The following is a 27,855-nucleotide window of genomic DNA, read 5'->3' as shown; positions in this document are numbered from 1 at the left end:
CTCTCTCTCTCTCTCTCTCTCTCTCTCTCTCTCTCTCTCTCTCTCTCTCTCTCTCTCTCTCTCTCTCTCTCCAATTCAAGGGGCTTTATTGGCATGAGAAACGTATGTTTACATTGCCAAAGCAAGTGAAATAGATAACAGCTCCAAAAGAATAAAGACATTTCAAATGTCATATTATGTCTATATACAGTGTTGTAACGATGTGCAAATAGTGAAAGTATAAACATAAATATGGGTTGAATTTACAGTGGTGTTTGTTCTTCCCTGGCTGCCCTTTTCTTGTGGCAACAGGTCACACATCTTTCTGCTGTGATGCACACTGCGGTATTTCACCCAATACATATGGGAGTTTATCAAAATGGGGTTTGTTTTCGAATTCTTTGTGGGTCTGTGGAATTCTGAGGGAAATACGTGTCTCTAATATGGTTATACATTTGGCAGGAGGTTAGGAAGTGCAGCTCAGTTTCCACCTCATTGTGTGGGCAGTGTGCACATAGCCTGTCTACTCTTGAGGACCAGGTCTGCCTACGGCGGCCTTTCTCAATAGCAAGTCTATGCTCACTGATTCTGTATATAGTAAAAGCTTTCCTTAAGTTTGGGTCAGTCACAGTGGTCAGGTATTCTGACACTGTGTGCTCTCTGTTTAGGTCCAAATAGCATTCTAGTTTGCTCAGTTTTTTTGTTCATTATTTCCGATGTGTCAAGTAATTATCTTTTCGTTTTCAAATTATTTGGTTGGATCTAATTGTGTTGCTCTCTCTTTCTCTCTTCTATCTCCTCTCTCTCTCTCTTTCTCTCTTCTATCTCCTCTCTCTCTCTCTTTCTCTCTTCTATCTCCTCTCTCTCTTGTTCTCTCTGTCTCCTCTCTCTCTCTTCTCTCTCCTCTCTCTTCTCCTCTCTCCTCTCTCTTCTCTTCTCTCCTCTCTCTCTTCTCTCTCCTCTATCTCTCTCCTCTCTCTCTCTTCTCTCTCCTCTCTCTCTCTTCTCTCTCCTCTCTCTCTCCTCTCTCTCTCTTCTCTCTCCTCTCTCTCTCTTCTCTCTCCGTCTCTTCTCTCTCCTCTCTAATTAGGACTAGTGCAGCATGATGTAGAGTGTAAACAAAAGCAGAGTGGTTTGGCTGAGAGCTGAGGGCTGTCGTGTGTCTGTCTCTGTGTGTGAGTGTGAGTGTGAGTGTGTGAGTGAGTGAGTGAGTGAGTGAGTGAGTGAGTGAGTGAGTGTGTATGTGTGTGTGTGTGTGTGTGTGTGGGGGGGGGGGGGGGGGGGGGCATAGAGTGCAGCACTGTGAGGTCATAGGGAAGGAACAGGGAGAGTTATTTTTCAGAACTCAAGTGGTGTTTCCATGGAACCCCTGGGAGTTCCTGTCTGTCACCACCGCTGGTCAGCGGACAGAAAGCCCATCTAGTTCATCAGTAACTGTCACACCTAGAATACATCCACAAGTGTCCTTCCTGTTTGTTTCAATTCTATTGTTATGTGTGTCGTTTTGATTATGCAGCAAGTGGGTTGTTCATTAGTGTGTGTGTGTGTGTGTGTGTGTGTGTGTGTGTGTGTGTGTGTGTGTGTGTGTGTGTGTGTGTGTGTGTGTGTGTGTGTGTGTGTGTGTGTGTGTGTGTGTGTGTGTGTGTGTGTGTGTGTGTGTGTGTGTGTTAGTACCTAAGGTCTACAATTCAGAGAAGGGAGGACAGTTTGCCAGTCCTCACTATTTTAGGTTTAAGTGTTAGGGGTTAGGTTTAAGGTTAGGGTTAAGGTTCGGGTTAGGGGTTAGGTTTAGGGTTAGGGGTTAGGGAAAATATCATTTGGAATGGGAATCAATTGTTGGGTCCCCAAAAAGTCCTCACAAATATAGTAAGACATATCTGTGTGTTAGTGTGACTCCTCTCCCTCTGTGTGTCACCAGGTAGAGTGGTCCCCAGGTAAAGCCCTCCTATGAGGTGAGGTTAAGGTGACCCCTGACCCCGCTCACACAGCGCCCCTCCACCAGGCAGCAGGACTAAGGGATGTCACGGGGCTTCCTGCTGCTCACGCTGCTCACGGTCTTCTCCAGCATCCAAGTGAGGCCGGAACACACACACACACACACACACACACACACACACACACACACACACACACACACACACACACACACACACACACACACACACACACACACACACACACACACACACACACACACACACACACACACACACACACACACACACACACACACACACAGACACAGACAGGCAGACACAGGAGAACACCCAATAACATACCCATGACATTACACAACACTCCACCTTGGAGGCTTTTGAAGAGGAATTCACTGACCTTCTCTGGAAGCTAATTGACACGTTGGATCCTTCTAAGGATTCCAGTCATTGTCCTGTCAACAGAATGCAGCCTAGCAGTGAGTCCCTCTGTAGGGAAACATTCAGACATGGGAAGCCAGCCACCCCAGTCCTGTAAGTGACTGGTGTTTAGAGTGTTGGGGAGAGACACATGTTTTTACATGGCAGAATGACCCTCTGAGAACGGGCCCTGTGTGGCAGACAGTGATGTAGTCTCAACACTTTCTGTCTGTCTGTCTCTCTGCCTGTCTGTCTCTCTGCCTGTCTGTCTCTCCGTCTCTCTGCCTGTCTGTCTCTCTGTCTGTCTGTCTCTCTGCTTGTCTGTCTCTCTGTCTCGCTGCATGTCTGACTCTCTGACTGTCTGTCTCTCTGCCTGTCTGTCTGTCTGTCTCTCTGCCTATCTGTCTCTCTGCCTTTCTGTCTCTCCTTCTCTCTGCCTGTCTGTCTCTCTGCCTGTCTGTCTCTCTGCCTGTCTGTCTCTCTGTCTCGCTGCATGTCTGACTCTCTGACTGTCTGTCTTTCTGCCTATCTGTCTGTCTGTCTCTCTGCCTGTCTCTGTCTCTCTGCCTGTCTGTCTGTCGCTATGTCTCTCTGCCTGTCTGTCTCTGTCTCTCTACCTGTCTGTCTCTCTGCCTGTCTGTCTCTCTGTCTCTCTGCCTGTCTGTCTCTCTGTCTCGCTGCATGTCTGACTCTCTGTCTCACTGTCTCTCTGCCTTTCTGTCTCTCTGTCTCATGCACTCATTCTGTTACTGTCTGTCCCCCAGGTGTCTCTGGCTATCTGTATACTGACTGACTGTCTGTCTGTCCCCCAGGTGTCCCTGGCTATCTGTATACTGACTATCTGACTGTCTGTCCCCCAGGTATCCCTGGCTATCTGTATACTGACTGTCTGTCTGTCTGTCTCCCAGGTGTCCCTGGCTATCTGTATACTGACTGTCTGTCTGTCTCCCAGGTGTCCCTGGCTATCTGTTTACTGACTGACTGTCTGTCCCCCAGGTGTCCCTGGCTATCTGTATACTGACTGTCTGTCTGTCTCCCAGGTGTCCCTGGCTATCTGTTTACTGACTGACTGTCTGTCCCCCAGGTGTCCCTGGCTATCTGTATACTGACTGTCTGTCTGTCTCCCAGGTGTCCCTGGCTATCTGTTTACTGACTGTCTGTCCCCCAGGTGTCCCTGGCTATCTGTTTACTGACTGTCTGTCTGTCTCCCAGGTGTCCCTGGCGATCTGTTTACTGACTGTCTGTCCCCCAGGTGTCGCTGGCTATCTGTTTACTGACTGTCTGTCTGTCCCCCAGGTGTCCCTGGCTATCTGTTTACTGACTGTCTGTCTGTCCCCCAGGTGTCCCTGGCTATCTGTTTACTGACTGTCTGTCTGTCCCCCAGGTGTCCCTGGCTATCTGTTTACTGACTGTCTGTCTGTCCCCCAGGTGTCCCTGGCTATCTGTTTACTGGCTGTCTGTCTGTCCCCCAGGTGTCCCTGGCTATCTGTTTACTGACTGTCTGTCTGTCCCCCAGGTGTCCCTGGCTATCTGTTTACTGACTGTCTGTCTGTCCCCCAGGTGTCCCTGGCTATCTGTTTACTGACTGTCTGTCTGTCCCCCAGGTGTCCCTGGCTATCTGTTTACTGACTGTCTGTCTGTCCCCCAGGTGTCCCCAGCTATCTGTTTACTGACTGTCTGTCTGTCCTCCAGGTGTCCCTGGCTATCTGTTTACTGACTGTCTGTCTGTCCCCCAGGTGTCCCTGGCTATCTGTTTACTGACTGACTGTCTGTCCCCCAGGTGTCCCTGGCTATCTGTTTACTGACTGTCTGTCTGTCCCCCAGGTGTCCATGGCTATCTGTTTACTGGCTGTCTGTCTGTCCCCCAGGTATCCCTGGCTATCTGTTTACTGACTGTCTGTCTGTCCCCCAGGTGTCCCTGGCTATCTGTTTACTGACTGACTGTCTGTCCCCCAGGTGTCCCTAGCTATCTGTTTACTGACTGTCTGTCTGTCCCCCAGGTGTCCCTGGCTATCTGTTTACTGGCTGTCTGTCTGTCCCCCAGGTATCCCTGGCTATCTGTTTACTGACTGTCTGTCTGTCCCCCAGGTGTCCCTGGCTATCTGTTTACTGACTGTCTGTCTGTCCCCCAGGTATCCCTGGCTATCTGTTTACTGACTGTCTGTCTGTCCCCCAGGTGTCCCCAGCTAAGCCATTAAAGGCGTTGATGCAGCGATGGGTGATGTACACGGAGGAGTGTAGCCGCAATAACAGCAGAGAACCGCCGCTCACTGGTGAGAAACACACGCACACGCCTGCACGCACACTCACACCATAAACACTGTATAGCACTGTGCATTATGGGAAGATGAAGGTCCTCCGTTCTGCACTCCCGGTGAGGGTCGGCTGTGGCAGTAGATACATGTCTATCTCTCATTCCAGGAAGATAGTCCCTCCCCTTCACAGATCTGATTGGACAGGATGTGTTCTGATCAACAGGAATTGTTTCCCCCAGATAAAGAGATGTAACTGTTCCCTGTAGGTGTTGTGTGTAACAGGACCTTTGACATGTATGCCTGCTGGCCCGATGGACTCCCCAACACTACTGTCAGTGTGTCCTGTCCCTGGTACCTGCCCTGGCACCACAAAGGTGAAGGTTGATGCTGATTGGTTGGTTGATTGATGAATTGATTGATTGGTTGGTGAATAGCTTGTATATCATGTTCAATAAATACCAAATTCAGTCAAATATCTCAAGCTTCTGTCAAGTTAGTGTGATAGGTAGTGTTGAAGGGTAACAAGTATGCTTGGGTCAGGGAGTGACAGTCTACCTGTATGTGTGTCTGTTCCAGTCCAGCATGGTTCGGTGTACAGGGAGTGTGACGCGGACGGCCAGTGGGTTCCCCAGAAGAACACTAGCGAGTGTGATGCTAATGATCCTGCTCAGGTGAAAATGATGTGTCTCTTGTGAGTGAGGCTTGGAAATGCTGTGGATAAAATATCATGATATAGACATGATGGAAAGGATGTATAGAATTGATTCATGTTTTTAATCCGTGTGAGTGTACTGAGGTGTGGAGGCTAAATGTACAGACCAGTCAGAAAGTATTCAGACCCCTTCAAATTACGTTACAGCCTTATTCTAAAATGGATTCAATAGTTTTTTTCCCCTCATCAATCTTCACACAGTACCCCATAACTGTCAGTAAGAGTGTCCATGATTGAGTCTTTGAATGAAGAGATTGAGATAAAACTGTCAGGTTGAGTGTTTGTTGCAGCTCGTTCCAGTCGCTAGCTGCAGCGAACTGAAAAGACGATGTTACAAGGTATGACGCTACAAGCTTGGCACACCTGTATTTGGGGAGTTTCTCCAGTTCTTCTCTGCAGATCCTCTCAAGCTCTGTCAGGTTGGATGGGGAGTGTCGCTGCACAGCTATTTTCCGGTCTCTCCAGAGATATTCGATCGGGTTCAAATCAGGGCTCTGGCTGGGCCACTCAAGGACATTCAGAGATTTGTCCTGAAGCCACTCCTGCGTTGTCTTGGCTGTGTTCTTAGGGTTGTTGTCCTGTTGGAAGGTGAACCTTCGACCCAGTCTGAGGTCCTGAGCAGGATTTCTGGAGCATGTTTTCATCAAGTATCTCTCTGTACTTTGTTCCGTTCATCTTTCCTTCGATCCTGACTAGTGTCCGACTTTTTGCCACTGAAAGACATCCCCACAGGCTGATGCTGCCACCACCATGCTTCACCATAGAGATGATGCTGCCACCACCATGCTTCACCATAGGGATGGAGCTGCCACCACCATGCTTCACCATAGGGATGATGCTGCCACCACCATGATTCCCCATAGGGATGATGCTGCCACCACCATGCGTCACCATAGGGATGATGCTGCCACCACCATGCTTCACCATAGGGATGAAGCTGCCACCACCATGCGTCACCATAGGGATGATGCTGCCACCACCATGCTTCACCATAGGGATGAAGCTGCCACCACCATGCTTCACCATAGGTGTGATGCTGCCACCACCATGCTTCACCATAGGGATGATGCTGCCACCACCATGCGTCACCATAGGGATGATGCTGCCACCACCATACTTCACCATAGGGATGATACTGCCACAACCATGCTTCACCATAGGGATGATGCCACCACTATGCTTCACCATAGGGATGATGCCAGGTTTTCTCCAGATGTGACACTTGTCATTCAGGCCAAATAATTCAATCTTGGTTTCATCAGGCCAGAGAATCTTGTTTCTCATGGTCTGAGAGTCCTTTAGGTGCCTTTTGACAAACTCCAAGCGGGCTGTTATGCGCCTTTTACTGAGGAGTGGCTTCCATCTGGCCACTCTACCATAAAGGCCTGATTGGTGGAGTGCTGCAGCGATGGTTGTCCTTCTGGAAGGTTCTCCCATCTCCACAGAGGAACTCTGGAGCTCTATCAGAGTACCATTGGGTTCTTGGTCACCTCCCTGACCAGCTCTAGGAAGAGTCTCGGTGGTTCCAAACTTCTTCCATTCCACCCTTCTGTAGATCTGTGCCTCGACACAATCCTGTCTTGGAGCTCCATGGACAATTCCTTTGACCTCATGGCTTGGTTTTTGCTCTGACATGCACTGTAAACTGTGGGACCTTATATAGACAGGTGTGTGCCTTTCCAAACCATGACCAATCAATTGAATTTACCACAGGTGGACTCCAATCAATGGAAACAGGATGCACATGAGCTCAATTTCGAGTGTCATAGCAAAGGGTCTGAATACTTAAGTAAATGTAATATTTCTGTTGTATATCTTTAATAAATTTGCAAGAAATTCTAAAAAACAGTTTTTGCTTTGTCATTATGGGGTATTGTGATGCCATTATGGGGTATTGTGATGTCATTATGGGGTATTGTGATGTCATTATGGGGTATTGTGATGTCATTATAGGGTATTGTGTGTAGATTGATGAGGAAAACATTTAATTGAATACATTTTAAAATAAAGCTGTAATGTAACAAAATGTGGAAAAAGTCAAGAGTTCTGAATACTTTCCCAATGCAATGTTTGTTATTGTTTCTGTGTGTGTGTGTGTGTGTGTGTGTGTGTGTGTGTGTGTGTGTGTGTGTGTGTGTGTGTGTGTGTGTGTGTGTGTGTGTGTGTGTGTGTGTGTGTGTGTGTGTGTGTGTGTGTGTGTGTGTGTGTGTGTGTGTGTGTGTGTGTGTGTGTGTGTGTGTGTGTGTGTGTGTGTGTGTGTGTGTGTGTGTGTGTAGCCTCACTATGGTCAGATCCTCAAGAAGTTCCGGACCATGTACACCGTGGGCTACTCTCTGTCGCTGGGGGCTCTGGTGTTAGCGCTCGGAATCCTGATCACTTTCAGGTAACACACACACACACACACACTGAGAGACACACACACACACACAGACACACACACAGACACACACACACACCCAGAGAGACACACACACATACACAGCCACACACACACACACGCACACATAGAGACACACACACAGAGACACAGACACAAACAGAGACACAGACACACACAGAGACACACACACAGAGACACACACACACACAGAGACACACACACAGACACACACACACACACAGACACACACACACACACAGACAGAGAGAGACACAGACACACACAAAGACACACAACCACACACACACACACACCGAGACACACACCCAGAGAGACACACACACAGAGACACACACACACACACCCAGAGAGACACACACACAGAGACACACACACACACACACAGAGACACACACACACAGAGACACACACACACAGAGACACACACACACACACACACACACACACACACACACACACACACACACACACACACACACACACACACACACACACACACACACACACACACACACACCAAGACAGACACACCCAGAGAGACACACACACAGAGACACACACACACACACACAGAGACACACACACACCAAGACAGACACACCCAGAGAGACACACACACATAGACACACACACACACACAGAGACACACACACACACACCGAGACACACACACACACACCGAGACATACATACACACACACAGAGACATACATACACACACACAGAGACACACAGAGACAGACACACACAAACACAGAAACACACACACACACAGAGAGAGAGAGAGAGACACACACACACACACAGAGACACACACACACAAACACTGAGACAGCCTTTGGGGCTGGTGTTAATGCTTGGCACCATGATCAGGTAGCCTTCACCTCATGACCGTAAAGAGGAAAGACAGACAGACAGACACATGACCTCTCAGCCACCCAGCCACCCACCATGACCTCTCAGCCACCCACCATGTCCTCTCAGCCACCCACCATGACCTCTCAGCCACCCGCCATGCCCTCTCAGCCACCCACCATGATCTCTCAGCCACCCACCATGTCCTCTCAGCCACCCACCATGTCCTCTCAGCCACCCACCATGTCCTCTCAGCCACCCACCATGAACTCTCAGCCACCCACCATGTCCTCTCAGCCACCCACCATGTCCTCTCAGCCACCCACCATGTCCTCTCAGCCACCCACCATGACCTCTCAGCCACTCAGCCACCCGCCATGTCCTCTCAGCCACCCACCATGTCCTCTCAGCCACCCACCATGTCCTCTCAGCCACCCACCATGTCCTCTCAGCCACCCACCATGTCCTCTCAGCCACCCACCATGACCTCTCAGCCACCCGCCATGACCTCTCAGCCACCCACCATGACCTCTCAGCCACCCGCCATGACCTCTCAGCCACCCACCATGACCTCTCAGCCACCCACCATGACCTCTCAGCCACCCACCATGTCCTCTCAGCCACCCACCATGTCCTCTCAGCCACCCACCATGACCTCTCAGCCACCCACCATGTCCTCTCAGCCACCCACCATGTCCTCTCAGCCACCCGCCATGTCCTCTCAGCCACCCACCATGTCCTCTCAGCCACCCGCCATGTCCTCTCAGCCACCCGCCATGTCCTCTCAGCCACCCGCCATGTCCTCTCAGCCACCCGCCATGTCCTCTCAGCCACTCGCCATGTCCTCTCAGCCACCCACCATGTCCTCTCAGCCACCCACCATGTCCTCTCAGCCACCCGCCATGTCCTCTCAGCCACCCACCATGTCCTCTCAGCCACCCACCATGTCCTCTCAGCCACCCACCATGTCCTCTCAGCCACCCGCCATGACCTCTCAGCCACCCGCCATGTCCTCTCAGCCACCCACCATGTCCTCTCAGCCACCCACCATGTCCTCTCAGCCACCCGCCATGTCCTCTCAGCCACCCACCATGTCCTCTCAGCCACCCGCCATGTCCTCTCAGCCACCCGCCATGTCCTCTCAGCCACCCGCCATGTCCTCTCAGCCACCCGCCATGTCCTCTCAGCCACTCGCCATGTCCTCTCAGCCACCCGCCATGTCCTCTCAGCCACCCGCCATGTCCTCTCAGCCACTCACCATGTCCTCTCAGCCACCCGCCATGTCCTCTCAGCCACCCGCCATGTCCTCTCAGCCACCCGCCATGTCCTCTCAGCCACCCACCATGTCCTCTCAGCCACCCGCCATGTCCTCTCAGCCACCCGCCATGTCCTCTCAGCCACCCACCATGTCCTCTCAGCCACCCACCATGTCCTCTCAGCCACCCACCATGTCCTCTCAGCCACCCGCCATGTCCTCTCAGCCACCCGCCATGTCCTCTCAGCCACCCGCCATGTCCTCTCAGCCACCCACCATGTCCTCTCAGCCACTCAGCCACCCGCCATGTCCTCTCAGCCACTCACCATGTCCTCTCAGCCACTCAGCCACCCGCCATGTCCTCTCAGCCACCCGCCATGTCCTCTCAGCCACCCGCCATGTCCTCTCAGCCACCCGCCATGTCCTCTCAGCCACCCGCCATGTCCTCTCAGCCACCCACCATGTCCTCTCAGCCACCCGCCATGTCCTCTCAGCCACCCGCCATGTCCTCTCAGCCACCCGCCATGTCCTCTCAGCCACCCGCCATGACCTCTCAGCCACCCACCATGTCCTCTCAGCCACCCGCCATGTCCTCTCAGCCACCCGCCATGTCCTCTCAGCCACCCACCATGTCCTCTCAGCCACCCGCCATGTCCTCTCAGCCACCCGCCATGTCCTCTCAGCCACCCGCCATGTCCTCTCAGCCACCCACCATGTCCTCTCAGCCACCCACCATGTCCTCTCAGCCACCCACCATGTCCTCTCAGCCACCCACCATGTCCTCTCAGCCACCCACCACTCTTCATGGAGGTAGAAAGGTGTATATTTCTTGTTAATGAAACATTTCTGAGTTGAATGGACATGTCAGTGAAGCAAGGTAGCACCACTGACCTTACTGTTCTGCCACCTATTGACAGTAACCACACAGATACACATATTCTGATTCCAGTTCTTTAACCTTTAATCTTTGTTATATTACCTCTGCTGTAGTTGACATTCCCCCTAACAGGAAGCACACTGCCCCCCCCCCCCCTTACAGGAAGCTCCACTGTATGAGGAACAACATCCACATGAACCTGTTTGCATCCTTCATCCTGCGTGCTCTGTCCATCCTGATAAAGGACGCCATGTTGGAGGTGCCCAGCGTCAACATCGGACAGGACCAGGACATTACACACTATCAGGTGGAGTGGCTCGTCAACAACCAGGTGGGTTGAGGTTGTTGTCTGAAAGGTTCGTGGTCAAAAGTACAAGGTGGGAGTGTTGGGTTGAGTTGACCAGGGTGAGGTAAAGTGACCGGTCAACAACAAGGTGGGTGTGTTGAGTTGAGTTGACCAGGGTGAGGTAAAGTGGCCAGTAAACAACAAGGTGGGTGTGTTGGGTTGAGTTGACCAGGGTGAGGTAAAGTGACCGGTCAACAACAAGGTGGGTGTGTTGAGTTGAGTTGACCAAGGTGAGGTAAAGTGACCGGTCAACAACAAGGTGGGCTTGTTGGGTTGAGTTGACCAGGGTGAGGTAAAGTGACCGGTCAACAACAAGGTGGGCTTGTTGGGTTGAGTTGACCGAGGTGAGGTAAAGTGACCGGTCAACAACAAGGTGGGTGTGTTGAGTTGAGTTGTCCAGGGTGAGGTAAAGTGACCGGTCAACAACAAGGTGGGCTGTGTTGGGTTGAGTTGACCAGGGTGAGGTAAAGTGACCGGTCAACAACAAGGTGGGCTTGTTGGGTTGAGTTGACCGAGGTGAGGTAAAGTGACCGGTCAACAACAAGGTGGGTGTGTTGAGTTGAGTTGTCCAGGGTGAGGTAAAGTGACCGGTCAACAACAAGGTGGGTGTGTTGAGTTGAGTTGACCAGGGTGTGGTAAAGTGGCCAGTCAACAACAAGGTGGGTGTGTTGAGTTGAGTTGACCAGGGTGAGGTAAAGTGGCCAGTCAACAACAAGGTGGGTGTGTTGAGTTGACCAGGGTGAGGTAAAGTGGCCAGTCAACAACAAGGTGGGTGTGTTGAGTTGAGTTGACCAGGGTGAGGTAAAGTGGCCAGTCAACAACAAGGTGGGTGTGTTGAGTTGAGTTGAGTTGACCAGGGTGAGGTAAAGTGACCAGTCAACAACAAGGTGGGTGTGTTGAGTTGAGTTGACCAGGGTGAGGTAAAGTGGCCAGTCAACAACAAGGTGGGTGTGTTGAGTTGAGTTGACCAGGGTGAGGTAAAGTGGCCAGTCAACAACAAGGTGGGTGTGTTGAGTTGAGTTGACCAGGGTGAGGTAAAGTGGCCAGTCAACAACCAGGTGGGTGTGTGGGGTTGAGTTGAGTTGACCAGGGTGAGGTAAAGTGGCCAGTCAACAACAAGGTGGGTGTGTTGAGTTGAGTTGACCAGGGTGACGTAAAGTGGCCAGTCAACAACAAGGTGGGTGTGTTGAGTTGAGTTGACCAGGGTGAGGTAAAGTGGCCAGTCAACAACAAGGTGGGTGTGTTGAGTTGACCAGGGTGAGGTAAAGTGGCCAGTCAACAACAAGGTGGGTGTGTTGAGTTGAGTTGACCAGGGTGAGGTAAAGTGACCAGTCAACAACAAGGTGGGTGTGTTGGGTTGAGTTGACCAGGATTATAAGGGTTTGATCTCTGAAGCATTGTTTAGCCATACTGGAGGATTATAAGGGTTTGATCTCTGAAGCATTGTTTAACCATACTGGAGGATTATAAGGGTTTGATCCCTGAAGCATTGTTTAGCCATACTGGAGCATTATAAGGGTTTGATCCCTGAAGCATTGTTTAACCATACTGGAGCATTATAAGGGTTTGATCTCTGAAGCATTGTTTAACCATACTGGAGGATTATAAGGGTTTGATCCCTGAAGCATTGTTTAGCCATACTGGAGGATTATAAGGGTTTGATCCCTGAAGCATTGTTTAGCGATACTGGAGCATTATAAGGGCTTTGTTAAGTCTTGAAACGTTGTTTTTTTTGTGTTGTGTCCTATAGACGGCGGTGGGGTGTCGTATCGCCGTGGTGATGATGCAGTACAGTATCATGGCTAACAGCTATTGGCTGCTGGTGGAAGGCATCTACCTCCACAACCTGCTGGTCATCACCGTGTTCACTGAGAGAAACTACTTCAACATCTACCTGTGTATCGGCTGGGGTGAGGAGGGGGAGGAGAGTGGGGAGGGGCGGAGGGGGGGAGGGGGGGGGGGGGGGGGAGAGGGGAGGAGAGGGGGGAGGGGGAGGAGAGGGGAGGAGAGGGGGGAGGGGCGGAGGGGAGGGGCAGAGAGGGGGGAGGGGGCGGAGGGGAGGAGAGGGGAGGAGAGGGGAGGAGGGGGAGGAGAGGGGAGGAGAGGGGGGAGGGGCGGAGGGGAGGGGCAGAGAGGGGGGAGGGGGCGGAGGGGAGGAGAGGAAAGGGGAGGAGAGGGGAGGAGGGGCAGGAGAGGGGAGGGGCAGAGGGGGAGGGGAGGAGAGGGGGAGGGGGCGGAGGGGAGGAGGGGGAGGAGAGGGGAGGAGGGGCAGGAGAGGGGAGGGGCGGAGAGGGAGGGGAGGAGAGGGGGGAGGGGGCGGAGGGGAGGAGGGGGAGAGGAGGGGCAGGAGAGGGGAGGGGAGGGAGGGGGGGAGGAGAGGGGAGGAGAGGGGAGGAGGGGGGGGTGGAGGTTGTGTATTTGTCGCAGCATAGCAGCACATTATATACCAGAAGACAGAGCATTTGGTCATCTGTTTGGTAGCCAGACACCTAAGTTGATCTATTATAGAGATATAGTCACCCTCAGGGTTAGGTAGTAGAGATATTATAGATATAGTCACCCTCAGAGTTAGGTAGTAGAGATATTATAGATATAGTCAGTCTCAGGGTTAGGTAGTAGAGATGTTAGAGATATAGTCAGTCTCAGGGTTAGGTAGTAGAGATATTATAGATATAGTCACCCTCAGAGTTAGGTAGTAGAGATATTAGAGATATAGTCACCCTCAGGGTTAGGTAGTAGAGATATTAGAGATATAGTCACCCTCAGAGTTAGGTAGTCTATGAGTTTTTATCTTGGTGTGTTTATTAATGTGATTCTCTCTGCAGGTGCCCCTCTGATCTTCCTGGTGCCCTGGGTGATGGTGAAATACCTGTATGAAAATGAGGAGTAAGTTCTTAATGTGCCTGCATGTGTGTGTGAGTGAGTGCCTGCATTAGTGAGTGAGTGCCTGCATGAGTGAGTGATTGCCTCCATGAGTGTGTGAGTGCCTGCATGCGTGAGAGAGTGCCTGCCCGGTGTACGAGTGCCTTCACACGTGTGTCACTCTCTCTCTCCCTCACCTATGTTTCCCTGACCCAATTTGTATGACAGGAGAAAGGAGAGAAATTGTGATACAAATAAACAAAATAACTTCTAGTTCAAACTAGTTCTGAGTAGTACTACTGGTGATATAACCACTAGTTCAAACCAGTTCTGAGTAGTACCTCTGGTGGTATAACCTCTAGTTCAAACCAGTTCTGAGTAGTACCTCTGGTGGTATAACTTCCAGTTCAAACCAGTTATGACTAGTACTACTGGTGATATAACCACTAGTTCAAACCAGTTCTGAGTAGTATTACTGGTGATATAACCTCTAGTTCAAACCAGTTCTGAGTAGTACTACTGGTTCAAACCAGTTCTGAGTAGTACTACTGGTGATATAACCACTGGTTCAAACCAGTTCTGAGTAGTACTACTGGTTCAAACCAGTTCTGTGTAGTACTACTGGTGATATAACCTCTAGTTCAAACCAGTTCTGAGTAGTACTACTGGTTCAAACCAGTTCTGAGTAGTACTACTGGTTCAAACCAGTTCTGAGTAGTACTACTGGTGATATAACCACTAGTTCAAACCAGTTTTGAGTAGTATTACTGGTGATATAACCACTGGTTCAAACCAGTTCTGAGTAGTACTACTGGTGATTTAACCACTAGTTCAAACCAGTTTTGAGTAGTACTACTGGTTCAAACCAGTTCTGAGTAGTACTACTGGTGATATAACCACTAGTTCAAACCAGTTCTGAGTAGTACTACTGGTGATATAACCACTAGTTCAAACCAGTTATGACTAGTACTACTGGTGATATAACCACTAGTTCAAACCAGTTCTGAGTAGTATTACTGGCGATGCAATGATGCATGACTGATGACACCTCCAACACTTTTAGAGACAAGGCATTGCGAGGTCAGACAGCATTGAGAGGTCAGACAGCCTGCTTTCTCACAGTGAAAATCCCTGCAGTGTTCCTTGGAGGATCTTGGTCAATTTAGCAGAAGATTATAGTCAATAGCTGTGACCTAAACCATTTAGCGGTTGACTGGAATGTCTGTTTTGAACACAGGCGGGTTGGGAAACCAGGAAACCTCCTGTGATGTGTAATGGAACGTTAAGCTCAGAGATGATTACACTCAGAGGACAGGAGAACATCCCCAAGAAGATAAACTGTCTCCTACTGTCCTGAATCTTTTATTCAGAGTCCAACCTCTCTATTCTCGACGGGACTATAGTATCCTACTGCATACTCTCTTAGTGTTACTGTACTATAGTATCCTACTGCATACTCTCTTAGTGTTACTGTACTATAGTATCCTACTGCATACTCTCTTAGTGTTACTGTACTATAGTATCCTACTGCATACTCTCTTAGTGTTACTGTACTATAGTATCCTACTGCATACTCTCTTAGTGTTACTGTACTATAGTATCCTACTATATACTCTCTTAGTGTTACTGTACTATAGTCCACTACTATATACTATCTTAGGGTTACTGTACTATAGTCCACTACTATATACTCTCTTAGTGTTACTGTACTATAGTATCCTACTATATACTCTCTTAGTGTTAATGTACTATAGTCCACTACTATATACTCTCTTAGTGTTACTGTACTATAGTATCCTACTGCATACTCTCTTAGGGTTACTGTACTATAGTATCCTACTGCATACTCTCTTAGGGTTACTGTACTATAGTATCCTACTGCATACTCTCTTAGTGTTACTGTACTATAGTATCCTACTACATACTCTCTTAGTGTTACTGTACTATAGTATCCTACTGCATACTCTCTTAGTGTTACTGTACTATAGTATCCTACTGCATACTCTCTTAGTGTTACTGTACTATAGTATCCTACTGCATACTCTCTTAGTGTTACTGTACTATAGTATCCTACTGCATACTCTCTTAGTGTTACTGTACTATAGTATCCTACTATATACTCTCTTAGTGTTACTGTACTATAGTCCACTACTATATACTCTCTTAGGGTTACTGTACTATAGTCCACTACTATATACTCTCTTAGTGTTACTGTACTATAGTATCCTACTATATACTCTCTTAGTGTTAATGTACTATAGTCCACTACTATATACTCTCTTAGTGTTACTGTACTATAGTATCCTACTGCATACTCTCTTAGGGTTACTGTACTATAGTATCCTACTGCATACTCTCTTAGGGTTACTGTACTATAGTATCCTACTGCATACTCTCTTAGGGTTACTGTACTATAGTATCCTACTATATACTCTCTTAGTGTTACTGTACTATAGTATCCTACTGCATACTCTCTTAGTGTTACTGTACTATAGTATCCTACTATATACTCTCTTAGGGTTACTGTACTATAGTCCACTACTATATACTCTCTTAGTGTTACTGTACTATAGTATCCTACTGCATACTCTCTTAGTGTTACTGTACTATAGTATCCTACTGCATACTCTCTTGGGGTTACTGTACTATAGTCCACTACTATATACTCTCTTAGTGTTACTGTACTATAGTATCCTACTGCATACTCTCTTAGTGTTACTGTACTATAGTATCCTACTGCATACTCTCTTGGGGTTACTGTACTACTAACCCTAACCCTACTACTACTACTACTATTGCTACTACTAACACCACACCTACTACTACTACTAATATTGCTACTACTAACACCACTACTACTAATACTACTACTACTAACACCACTACTACTACTACTACTACTACTACTAACACCACACCTACTACTACTGCTACGACTACTGCTAATGCTACTGCTACTACTACTACTATTGCTACTACTACTACTACTATTGCTACTACTAATGTCACTATTACTACTGCTACTGCTACTACTGCTACTGCTACTGCTACTGCTACTACTACTACTACTACTATTGCTACTACTAACACCACTACTACTACTACTACTACTACTACTACTAACACCACTACTACTACTGCTACTGCTACTACTACTACTGCTACTACTACTACTACTGCTACTACTACTACTACTACTACTATTGCTACTACTAACACCACTACTACTACTACTACTACTAACACCACTACTACTACTACTACTAACACCACTACTACTACTACTACTAACACCACTACTACTACTATTACTACTAACACCACACCTACTACTACTGCTACTACTACTGCTAATGCTACTGCTACTACTACTGCTACTACTACTACTACTACTAACGCCACTACTGCTACTGCTACTACTGCTACTGCTACTGCTACTACTACTACTACTATTACTATTGCTACTCCTAACACCACTACTACTACTACTACTACTACTACTACTACTACTACTACTACTAACACCACTACTACTACTGCTACTGCTACTACTACTACTGTTACTACTGCTACTACTACTACTACTACTACTACTACTACTACTACTACTAACACCACTACTACTACTACTACTACTACCTACCTGTCCGTGTCTCCATACCTTCCTGCCTTCCTGTCCGTGTCTCCATACCTTCCTGCCTTCCTGTCCGTGTCTCCCTGCCTTCCTGTCCGTGTCTCCATACCTTCCTGCCTTCTTGTCCGTGTCTCCATACCTTCCTGCCTTCCTGTCCGTGTCTCCATACCTTCCTGCCTCCCTGTCCGTGTCTCCCTGCCTTCCTGCCTCCCTGTCCGTGTCTCCCTGCCTTCCTGCCTCCCTGTCCGTGTCTCCCTGCCTTCCTGCCTTCCTGTCCGTGTCTCACTGCCTTCATGCCTTCCTGCCTCCCTGTCCGTGTCTCCCTGCCTTCCTGCCTTCCTGTCCGTGTCTCCCTACCTTCCTGCCTCCCTGTCCGTGTCTCCCTGCCTTCCTGCCTCCCTGTCCGTGTCTCCCTACCTTCCTGCCTCCCTGTCCGTGTCTCCCTGCCTTCCTGCCTCCTTGTCCGTGTCTCCCTGCCTTTCTGCCTTCCTGTCCGTGTCTCCCTGCCTTCCTGTCCGTGTCTCCCTGCCTTCATGCCTCCCTGCCTCCCTGTCCGTGTCTCCCTGCCTTAGCAAGACTACCGTAACACTGGCATAGAACTGTCCTTTGCTCAACTAGGAAGTGTGTGAAACTTTAGTGTAGAACAAGTGTAGAAGTAGTTTGAGCCTTGTATACAGGGCCCTGTATGTTCCCCTCTGTGTTGTGTTGAGCCTTGTATACTGGGCCCTGTATGTTCCCCTCTGTGTTGTGTTGAGCCTTGTATACAGGGCCCTGTATGTTCCCCTCTGTGTTGTGTTGAGCCTTGTATACTGGGCCCTGTATGTTCTCCTCTGTGTTGTGTTGAGCCTTGTATACTGGGCCCTGTATGTTCCCCTCTGTGTTGTGTTGAGCCTTGTATACAGGGTCCTGTATATTCCCCTCTGTGTTGTGTTGAGCCTTGTATACAGGGTCCTGTATATTCCCCTCTGTGTTGTGTTGAGCCTTGTATACTGGGCCCTGTATGTTCCCCTCTGTGCTGTGTTGAGCCTTGTATACTGGGTCCTGTATATTCCCCTCTGTGCTGTGTTGAGCCTTGTATACAGGGTCCTGTATATTTCCCTCTGTGCTGTGTTGAGCCTTGTATACAGGGCCCTGTATGTTCCCCTCTGTGTTGTGTTGAGTATACTGGGCCCTGTATGTTCCCCTCTGTGCTGTGTTGAGCCTTATATACTGGGCCCTGTATATTCCCCTCTGTGTTGAGCCTTGTATACAGGGCCCTGTATGTTCCCCTCTGTGCTGTGTTGAGCCTTGTATACAGGGCCCTGTATGTTCCCCTCTGTGTTGTGTTGAGCCTTGTATACTGGGCCCTGTATGTTCCCCTCTGTGCTGTGTTGAGCCTTATATACAGGGCCCTGTATATTCCCCTCTGTGTTGAGCCTTGTATACAGGGTCCTGTATATTCCCCTCTGTGCTGTGTTGAGCCTTGTATACAGGGCCCTGTATGTTCCCCTCTGTGCTGTGTTGAGCCTTGTATACAGGGCCCTGTATGTTCCCCTCTGTGTTGTGTTGAGCCTTGTATACTGGGCCCTGTATGTTCCCCTCTGTGCTGTGTTGAGCCTTATATACAGGGCCCTGTATATTCCCCTCTGTGTTGAGCCTTGTATACAGGGCCCTGTATGTTACCCTCAGTGTTGTGTTGAGCCTTGTATACTGGGCCCTGTATGTTCCCCTCTGTGTTGTGTTGAGCCTTGTATACAGGGTCCTGTATATTCCCCTCTGTGTTGTGTTGAGCCTTGTATACAGGGTCCTGTATGTTCCCCTCTGTGTTGTGTTGAGTATACTGGGCCCTGTATATTCCCCTCTGTGTTGAGCCTTGTATACAGGGTCCTGTATATTCCCGTCTGTGCTGTGTTGAGCCTTGTATACAGGGTCCTGTATATTCCCCTCTGTGCTGTGTTGAGCCTTGTATACAGGTCCCTGTATGTTCCCCTCTGTGCTGTGTTGAGCCTTGTATACAGGGTCCTGTATATTCCCCTCTGTGCTGTGTTGAGCCTTGTATACAGGGTCCTGTATATTCCCCTCTGTGTTGTGTTGAGCCTTGTATACTGGGCCCTGTATATTCCCCTCTGTGCTGTGTTGAGCCTTGTATACAGGGTCCTGTATATTCCCCTCTGTGTTGTGTTGAGCCTTGTATACTGGGCCCTGTATATTCCCCTCTGTGCTGTGTTGAGCCTTTTATACAGGGTCCTGTATGTTACCCTCAGTGTTGTGTTGAGCCTTGTATACAGGGCCCTGTATTTTCCCCTCAGTGTTGTGTTGAGCCTTGTATACAGGGTCCTGTATATTCCCCTCTGTGCTGTGTTGAGCCTTGTATACAGGGTCCTGTATATTCCCCTCTGTGTTGTGTTGAGCCTTGTATACAGGTCCCTGTATGTTCCCCTCTGTGCTGTGTTGAGCCTTGTATACAGGGTCCTGTATATTCCCCTCTGTGCTGTGTTGAGCCTTGTATACAGGGTCCTGTATGTTCCCCTCTGTGCTGTGTTGAGCCTTGTATACAGGGTCCTGTATATTCCCCTCTGTGCTGTGTTGAGCCTTGTATACAGGGCCCCTAGACCACAACCCTGGGGAAGAGAGGTGCTGTCTGTATGTTAGCCTCAGTGTTGTGTTCCTCTGTTTGACAGGTGCTGGGAGCAGAATATCAACATGCAGTACTGGTGGATCATACGGTCACCTATACTGCTAGCAGTTGTGGTAAGTACCCTTTTGTTTGTTCTCTTTCTAAAGACCTCCCTCCAACTTGATCTCTATATCTCTCTCTTTTTCTCTCTCTCTCTCCATCTCCCCACGCACGCACGCACGTGCGTGCGTGCGTGCGTGCGTGCGTACGTGCGCACAATTTTGTTTTCCTACTGTCTTTACGATTACGTCTCCTAACCATTTTCACCCCAGCTGTCATACACATGTATCTATAGTCCCAGTCAACAGCTTGGAAACATCTACTCATTCCAGGGCTTTCTCTTTATTTGTACTATTTTCTACATTGTAGAATAATAATGAAGACATCAAAACGATGAAATAACAATAGAAAATAGTTTAAAAAATGAAGAAAAAACCCTTGAATGATGAGGTGTTTCCAAACGACTGGTACTGTATGTGGCAGTGTCATTTCTCCTTCCATTCGTACACTATTCCATGTTGAGGTACCTGCTCTATCACACATGAACACAGTGTGAACGGGTATTGGAAGTACATGAAGTACTGTATAGGCTACCATCGCTCAGAGACTAGAGTGATGTTGGCATTCAACTTTTACTTTTAGTTTAGTTGTATTTGTTTATATAACAACACAAAGTATAAAGGTGTGCAGGTAAGGTTGGAAACCCACACGGCTTACATGAAACACACAGAAACTAGCAATATATATATATATATACACAACCGTTTGTTCATTCAGTTAAACGAAGCATACAAAACACAGTTGATTCGTATCTGTCCTCCTCCGTCTCCGTTTGGGTGTTTTCATTTGATGTCCTGCTCCACTACCACTGACCCTGATCTTAAACATGAAGACAGTGTTGAAGGGTATCTCCTACCACTGACCCAGATCTTAAACATGAAGACAGTGTTGAAGGGTATCTCCTACCACTGACCCTGATCTTAAACATGAAGACAGTGTTGAATGGTATCTCCTACCACAGACCCTGATCTTAAACATGAAGACAGTGTTGAATGGTATCTCCTACCACTGACCCAGATCTTAAACATGAAGACAGTGTTGAAGGGTATCTCCTACCACTGACCCTGATCTTAAACATGAAGACAGTGTTGAAGGGTATCTCCTACCACTGACCCTGATCTTAAACATGAAGACAGTGTTGAAGGGTTTCTCCTACCACAGACCTTAAACATGAAGACAGTGTTGAATGGTATCTCCTACCACAGATCTTAAACATGAAGACAGTGTTGAATGGTATCTCCTACCACAGACCTTAAACATGAAGACAGTGTTGAATGGTATCTCCTACCACAGACCCTGATCTTAAACATGAAGACAGTGTTGAATGGTATCTCCTACCACTGACCCAGATCTTAAACATGAAGACAGTGTTGAAGGGTATCTCCTACCACTGACCCTGATCTTAAACATGAAGACAGTGTTGAATGGTTTCTCCTACCACAGACCTTAAACATGAAGACAGTGTTGAATGGTATCTCCTACCACTGACCCAGATCTTAAACATGAAGACAGTGTTGAAGGGTATCTCCTACCACTGACCCTGACCTTAAACATGAAGACAGTGTTGAATGGTATCTCCTACCACTGACCCTGATCTTAAACATGAAGACAGTGTTGAATGGTATCTCCTACCACTGACCCTGATCTTAAACATGAGGACAGTGTTGAAGGGTATCTCCTACCACTGACCCTGATCTTAAACATGAAGACAGTGTTGAAGGGTATCTCCTACCACTGACCCTGATCTTAAACATGAAGACAGTGTTGAAGGGTATCTCCTACCACTGACCCTGATCTTAAACATGAAGACAGTGTTGAATGGTATCTCCTACCACTGACCCTGACCTTAAACATGAAGACAGTGTTGAATGGTATCTCCTACCACAGATCTTAAACATGAAGACAGTGTTGAAGGGTTTCTCCTACCACATATCTTAAACATGAAGACAGTGTTGAATGGTATCTCCTACCACAGACCTTAAACATGAAGACAGTGTTGAAGGGTTTCTCCTACCACAGATCTTAAACATGAAGACAGTGTTGAATGGTATCTCCTACCACTGACCCTGATCTTAAACATGAAGACAGTGTTGAATGGTATCTCCTACCACAGACCCTGATCTTAAACATGAAGACAGTGTTGAAGGGTATCTCCTACCACTGACACTGATCTTAAACATGAAGACAGTGTTGAAGGGTTTCTCCTACCACAGACCCTGATCTTAAACATGAAGACAGTGTTGAATGGTATCTCCTACCACAGACCCTGATCTTAAACATGAAGACAGTGTTGAAGGGTATCTCCTACCACTGACCCAGATCTTAAACATGAAGACAGTGTTGAAGGGTTTCTCCTACCACAGACCTTAAACATGAAGACAGTGTTGAATGGTATCGCCTACCACAGACCCTGATCTTAAACATGAAGACAGTGTTGAAGGGTTTCTCCTACCACAGATCTTAAACATGAAGACAGTGTTGAATGGTATCTCCTACCACAGACCTTAAACATGAAGACTGTGTTGAAGGGTTTTTGAACCCTGGAGTTATGAATAGCCTACTCCTGGAAGGGCCGGGCTGGCTTTATATAAGAGTGAGATTCGTCACGGCAGTTGTCATATCAGACAGACTCTCCAAGTCAACATACCAGCTATAGTATGTCAGAATTCAACAGTCTATCTTTCTTCCATATCCGTTTGGGTGTATTTAGTTTGATGAAGTCCTGACCCAGTTCTACCCCCTGCTGTCCCGCCGTGACCGCAGTGTTAATGAAAGGTCAGAACATGGCTTTATATAAGAGTGGGATCCCAAAGGGCACCCCATCCACTATACCAGGGGTTATTACACTGTTTCAGCCTGGGACCCACATTAGAAACTCTGTCTATTCCTGGGACCCAAACTTTGGAAACTATACATAAATATCGGTACATATACTTAAAACAAATGCAATATAGACAAAAACAAATAACAATGAAATTAAATATTCATATAAATATATATTCATGTTTATTTTCTACAAATTAAAAACACTCTTACGTATCTGTCTAGGTTGGACCTGTTGCTGCTAAATTACAATAAATCATTTTCATTCTGAACTGGAATAAACTGATCACATCACACAGATGAATAACAGAACACACACACAGGGTTTATGATAGTGCAGCCCTAAGTAACAGTACAGATGACAAATGATCAGGCCTACTGTACATCTTACTGTAGAAATGATTGTTGAAAGTTAAGAATACAAATAATTATTGTATTTTAACAGCAACAGTTTGAACCTAGACAGGTTTTCAACAATAATTTCTACAGTAAGATGTACAGTAGGCCTGGTCATTTCTACAGTAAGATGTACAGTAGGCCTGGTCATTTCTACAGTAAGATGTACAGTAGGCCTGGTCATTTCTACAGTAAGATGTACAGTAGGCCTGGTCATTTCTACAGTAAGATGTACAGTAGGCCTGGTCATTTCTACAGTAAGATGTACAGTAGGCCTGGTCATTTCTACAGTAAGATGTACAGTAGGCCTGATCATTTTTCATCTTCATCTGTACTGTTACTAGGGTTGCATCAGTAGCTAGCTTGCGTTGGCTAACGTTAGCTATTAGCTGTGTACAAGGCTAGGGGAATGTTAGCTATTAGCTGTGTACAAGGCTGGGGGAATGTTAGCTATTAGCTGTGTACAAGGCTAGGGGAATGTTAGCTATTAGCTGTGTACAAGGCTAGGGGATTGTTAGCTATTAGCTGTGTACAAGGCTAGGGGATTGTTAGCTATTAGCTGTGTACAAGGCTAGGGGAATGTTAGCTATTAGCTGTGTACAAGGCTAGGGGAATGTTAGCTATTAGCTGTGTACAAGGCTAGGGGAATGTTAGCTATTAGCTGTGTACAAGGCTAGGGGAATGTTAGCTATTAGCTGTGTACAAGGCTAGGGGAATGTTTGAAAGAGAAACTCACATCTAACTACTATGAGAGTTAGTTAGTACGCCCTTATTTCTGCTTATCATCACCGGTTATAAAATTACAACAATGCCTTGCTAGCTGACTTACTTTTCCATTGTCGAAGCACTGTTTCCTGAAGCATTCTGCCCTGTTCTGAAAGAACTTCCTGGGTTTACCATCATGCTGTGGATGTTAGGTCAGGACTTGTTGTTTTATTAATCCGTTCGTTATGAGAGACTCATTACTAACCACTTACCCGCACAAAACACATTGTGGGCGCTCGTCGTTATAAGTTTGTATGAAAGAGAGAGAAACTCATCGTTGTATGTGCGTTTCATGACAATTGAGCTCAGTCAGAACTTGTGGTTAGCATGAGTCCATTTCATGACAGCGGTAAGTGATGGCGAGTGAGAATGACAAGTCAGTGGCTGACAGCGCTGCGTCGTGTGTGTCGCGGAGTGATCTTCATGAAAACTGCAGGGGGGAAAAATCCACTAGACCGCAAAGCACACGGGCATCTCCCTCTCACACTCCCACAGCTGCCAAACTGAGCCCTGGGTCCTAATCAAAAGTAGTTCACTTTGTAGGGAACAGTGTGTTATTTGGAACATCGCCTGTGTGCGCCCCGAGTGGCGCAGCGGTCTAAGGCACTGGATCTCAGTGCTAGAGGTGTCACTACAGACACTGGTTCGATTCCAGGATGTATCACAACCGGTGGTGATTGGGAGTCGCATAGGGCGGTGCACAATTGGCCTACCGTCGTCTGGGTTTGGCCGTCATTGAAAATAAGAATTTGTTCTTAACTGACTTGCCTTGTTAAATAAAGGTTAAATAAAATACACAGTCACCCCGAGTTGAGTCGACATACTTTCCTAACATCAATCCTCTTCCTAAGTGGCTGTAGTTCCTGTACCTTACAGGAATTCCTGTGTTTGAGTTTTCACAGAGACAGAGGTGGTGAGGTCAGTTCCTGCTTTGCTGTTTCACGTAGCCCATGACAACACAGCGCCACTCCCTCTCCTCTTTATCCCGGTCTGTTTGGTTTAGGACACTCGTTTGAGTCAACGTCAGTGGACATAGTTGTATCTGTTCACGTAGCTCTCAACATGCTAGCCTGGCGGTCCTAGATCTGTTTGGACTGTCGTGCCAACTCCTATTTAAACATGCTAGCCTGACGGTCCTAGATCTGTTTGGACTGTCGTGCCAACTCCTATTTAAACATGCTAGCCTGGCGGTCCTAGATCTGTTTGGACTGTCGTGCCAACTCCTATTTAAACATGCTAGCGTGACGGTCCTAGATCTGTTTGGACTGTCGTGCCAACTCCTATTTAAACATGTTAGCCTGGCAGTCCTAGATCTGTTTGGACTGTCGTGCCAACTCCTATTTAAACATGCTAGCCTGGCGGTCCTAGATCTGTTTGGATTGTCGTGCCAACTCCTATTTAAACATGCTAGCGTGACGGTCCTAGATCTGTTTGGACTGTCGTGCCAACTCCTATTTAAACATGTTAGCCTGGCAGTCCTAGATCTGTTTGGACTGTCGTGCCAACTCCTATTTAAACATGCTAGCCTGACGGTCCTAGATCTGTTTGGACTGTCGTGCCAACTCCTATTTAAACATGCTAGCCTGGCGGTCCTAGATCTGTTTGGATTGTCGTGCCAACTCCTATTTAAACATGCTAGCGTGACGGTCCTAGATCTGTTTGGACTGTCGTGCCAACTCCTATTTAAACATGCTAGCGTGACGGTCCTAGATCTGTTTGGACTGTCGTGCCAACTCCTATTTAAACATGTTAGCGTGACGGTCCTAGATCTGTTTGGACTGTCGTGCCAACTCCTATTTAAACATGCTAGCCTGGCGGTCCTAGATCTGTTTGGACTGTCGTGCCAACTCCTATTTAAACATGTTAGCCTGGCAGTCCTAGATCTGTTTGGACTGTCGTGCCAACTCCTATTTAAACATGCTAGCCTGGCGGTCCTAGATCTGTTTGGATTGTCGTGCCAACTCCTATTTAAACATGCTAGCGTGACGGTCCTAGATCTGTTTGGACTGTCTTGCCAACTCCTATTTAAACATGCTAGCCTGGCGGTCCTAGATCTGTTTGGATTGTCGTGCCAACTCCTATTTAAACATGCTAGCGTGACGGTCCTAGATCTGTTTGGACTGTCTTGCCAACTCCTATTTAAACATGCTAGCCTGACAGTCCTAGATCTGTTTGGACTGTCGTGCCAACTCCTATTTAAACATGTTAGCCATGACAAGGAGCGTATGAGTTGACTAGACTGCAGCCCTACATGTCTGTAACCAGGCTACGGTCTGGATTCAATCCCGTTAGCGGTAAATCAGTGTTATAGTGCGTTTGACATTTAAAGTTCATTTCCTACTGAGCAGACATATGCAGCGTTTCAGTCTCCGCAATCGTGGAAGCATTGCCTTTAAAAGGTGCATAGCCTACACAGCGCAGTCAGATTGATTCCCGCCCTAAGATAGTTTGGGATTTATTTTATTTAACCTTTAATTAACAAGGCAAGTCAGTTAAGAACAAATTCTTATTTACAATGACGGCCTACCCCGGCCAAACCGTAACCCGGACGATGCTGGGCCAATGGTGTGCCGCCCTGTGATCTTACAGTATGTACACTCTCAGAAAAAAGGGTTCCATAAGGGGTTCTTCGGCTGTGCCCATAGGATAGCCCTTTTTGGTTACAGGTTGAACCCTTTTTGGTTCCAGGTAGAACCCTTTTGGGTTCCATGTACAACCCTCTGTGGAAATGGTTCTACATGGAACTCAAAGGGGTTCTACCTGGAACCAAAAATGGTTCTTCAAACGGGTTCTGCTATGGGGACGGAAGAAGAAATGTAATGAATGTAATGTAAGAATGTAATGCTACGGAGCTCTTTGCAAACCACTGTTCTGTTCTGCATGTTGATAAGTCGTCACTTGTTTCTGACTTCCTGTTCTTTACAGATTAACTTCCTGATCTTCATCCACATAATAAAGATCCTGGTGTCCAAACTGAGGGCTCACCAGATGAGATACTCCGACTACAAGTTCCGGTGAGGTCTTTCTTTCTTTCACAATGAAAACCCTTTCCTCTGTTTATAATATCATCAACCTAATCTCAGCTCTCTCTCCCTCTCTCCCCCTCTATCTTCCTCTCTCTCTCCCCATCTCCCTCTCTCCCTGCATCTCTCTAACCTCTCTCTCCCTCCTTTCCCCTTTCCAACCTCTTTCTCTCTCCCTCCCTCCCCTCTCCCCTCTCCCTCTCTCTCCCACCCTCCACCTTCTCCCTCCCCTCTCCCTCTCTCTCCCTCCCATCTCTCTGCCCCCCTCTCCCTCCCCTCTCCCTCTCTCTCCTTCCCCTCTCTCTCCCCCCTCTCCCTCCCCTCTTCCTCCCCTCTCCCTCTCTCTCCCACCCTCCACCTTCTCCCTCCCCTCTCCCTCTCTCTCCCTCCCATCTCTCTGCCCCCCTCTCCCTCCCCTCTTCCTCCCTTCTCCCCCTCTCTCTCCCTCTCTCTCCTTCCCCTCTCTCTCCCCTCTCCCTCCCCTCTTCCTCCCCTCTCCCACTCTCTCTCCCTCCCCCTCTCCCCTCTCTCTCTCTATCCCTCCCTCCCCTCTCTCCCTCCCTCTCCTCCGCTCCCCCCCTCTCCCTCCCCTCTCCCTCTCT

General features: G+C 48.0%; 1 protein-coding gene across 3 annotated transcripts in view; it reads left to right on the top strand.

Moving 5' to 3' along the window:
* gcgra (glucagon receptor a) overlaps positions 1-27,855 on the top strand; it is a 199,976-nt gene that overhangs the window by 165,083 nt on the left and 7,038 nt on the right. For 2 of the 3 annotated variants that reach the window (XM_071392639.1, XM_071392656.1), the window contains exons 2-11: positions 1,898-2,051; positions 4,510-4,606; positions 4,855-4,962; positions 5,165-5,259; positions 7,577-7,683; positions 10,851-11,019; positions 12,785-12,944; positions 13,860-13,920; positions 20,191-20,260; positions 27,156-27,244. In XM_071392639.1, the coding sequence (XP_071248740.1) occupies positions 1,998-2,051; positions 4,510-4,606; positions 4,855-4,962; positions 5,165-5,259; positions 7,577-7,683; positions 10,851-11,019; positions 12,785-12,944; positions 13,860-13,920; positions 20,191-20,260; positions 27,156-27,244 (1,010 nt within the window). In that variant the 5' untranslated portion in view covers positions 1,898-1,997. Of the gene's footprint in view, positions 1-1,267; positions 2,052-4,509; positions 4,607-4,854; positions 4,963-5,164; positions 5,260-7,576; positions 7,684-10,850; positions 11,020-12,784; positions 12,945-13,859; positions 13,921-20,190; positions 20,261-27,155; positions 27,245-27,855 lie in introns of those variants that run through there. The other variant, XM_071392648.1, reaches the window with a different exon arrangement.

Source organism: Salvelinus alpinus, chromosome 1, assembly GCF_045679555.1.
Source record: "Salvelinus alpinus chromosome 1, SLU_Salpinus.1, whole genome shotgun sequence".
In the NCBI taxonomy this organism is placed as follows: Eukaryota; Metazoa; Chordata; class Actinopteri; order Salmoniformes; family Salmonidae; genus Salvelinus; species Salvelinus alpinus.
The sequence above is the reverse complement of the archived record's forward strand: the minus strand, read 5'-3'. Positions and strand labels throughout refer to the sequence as shown.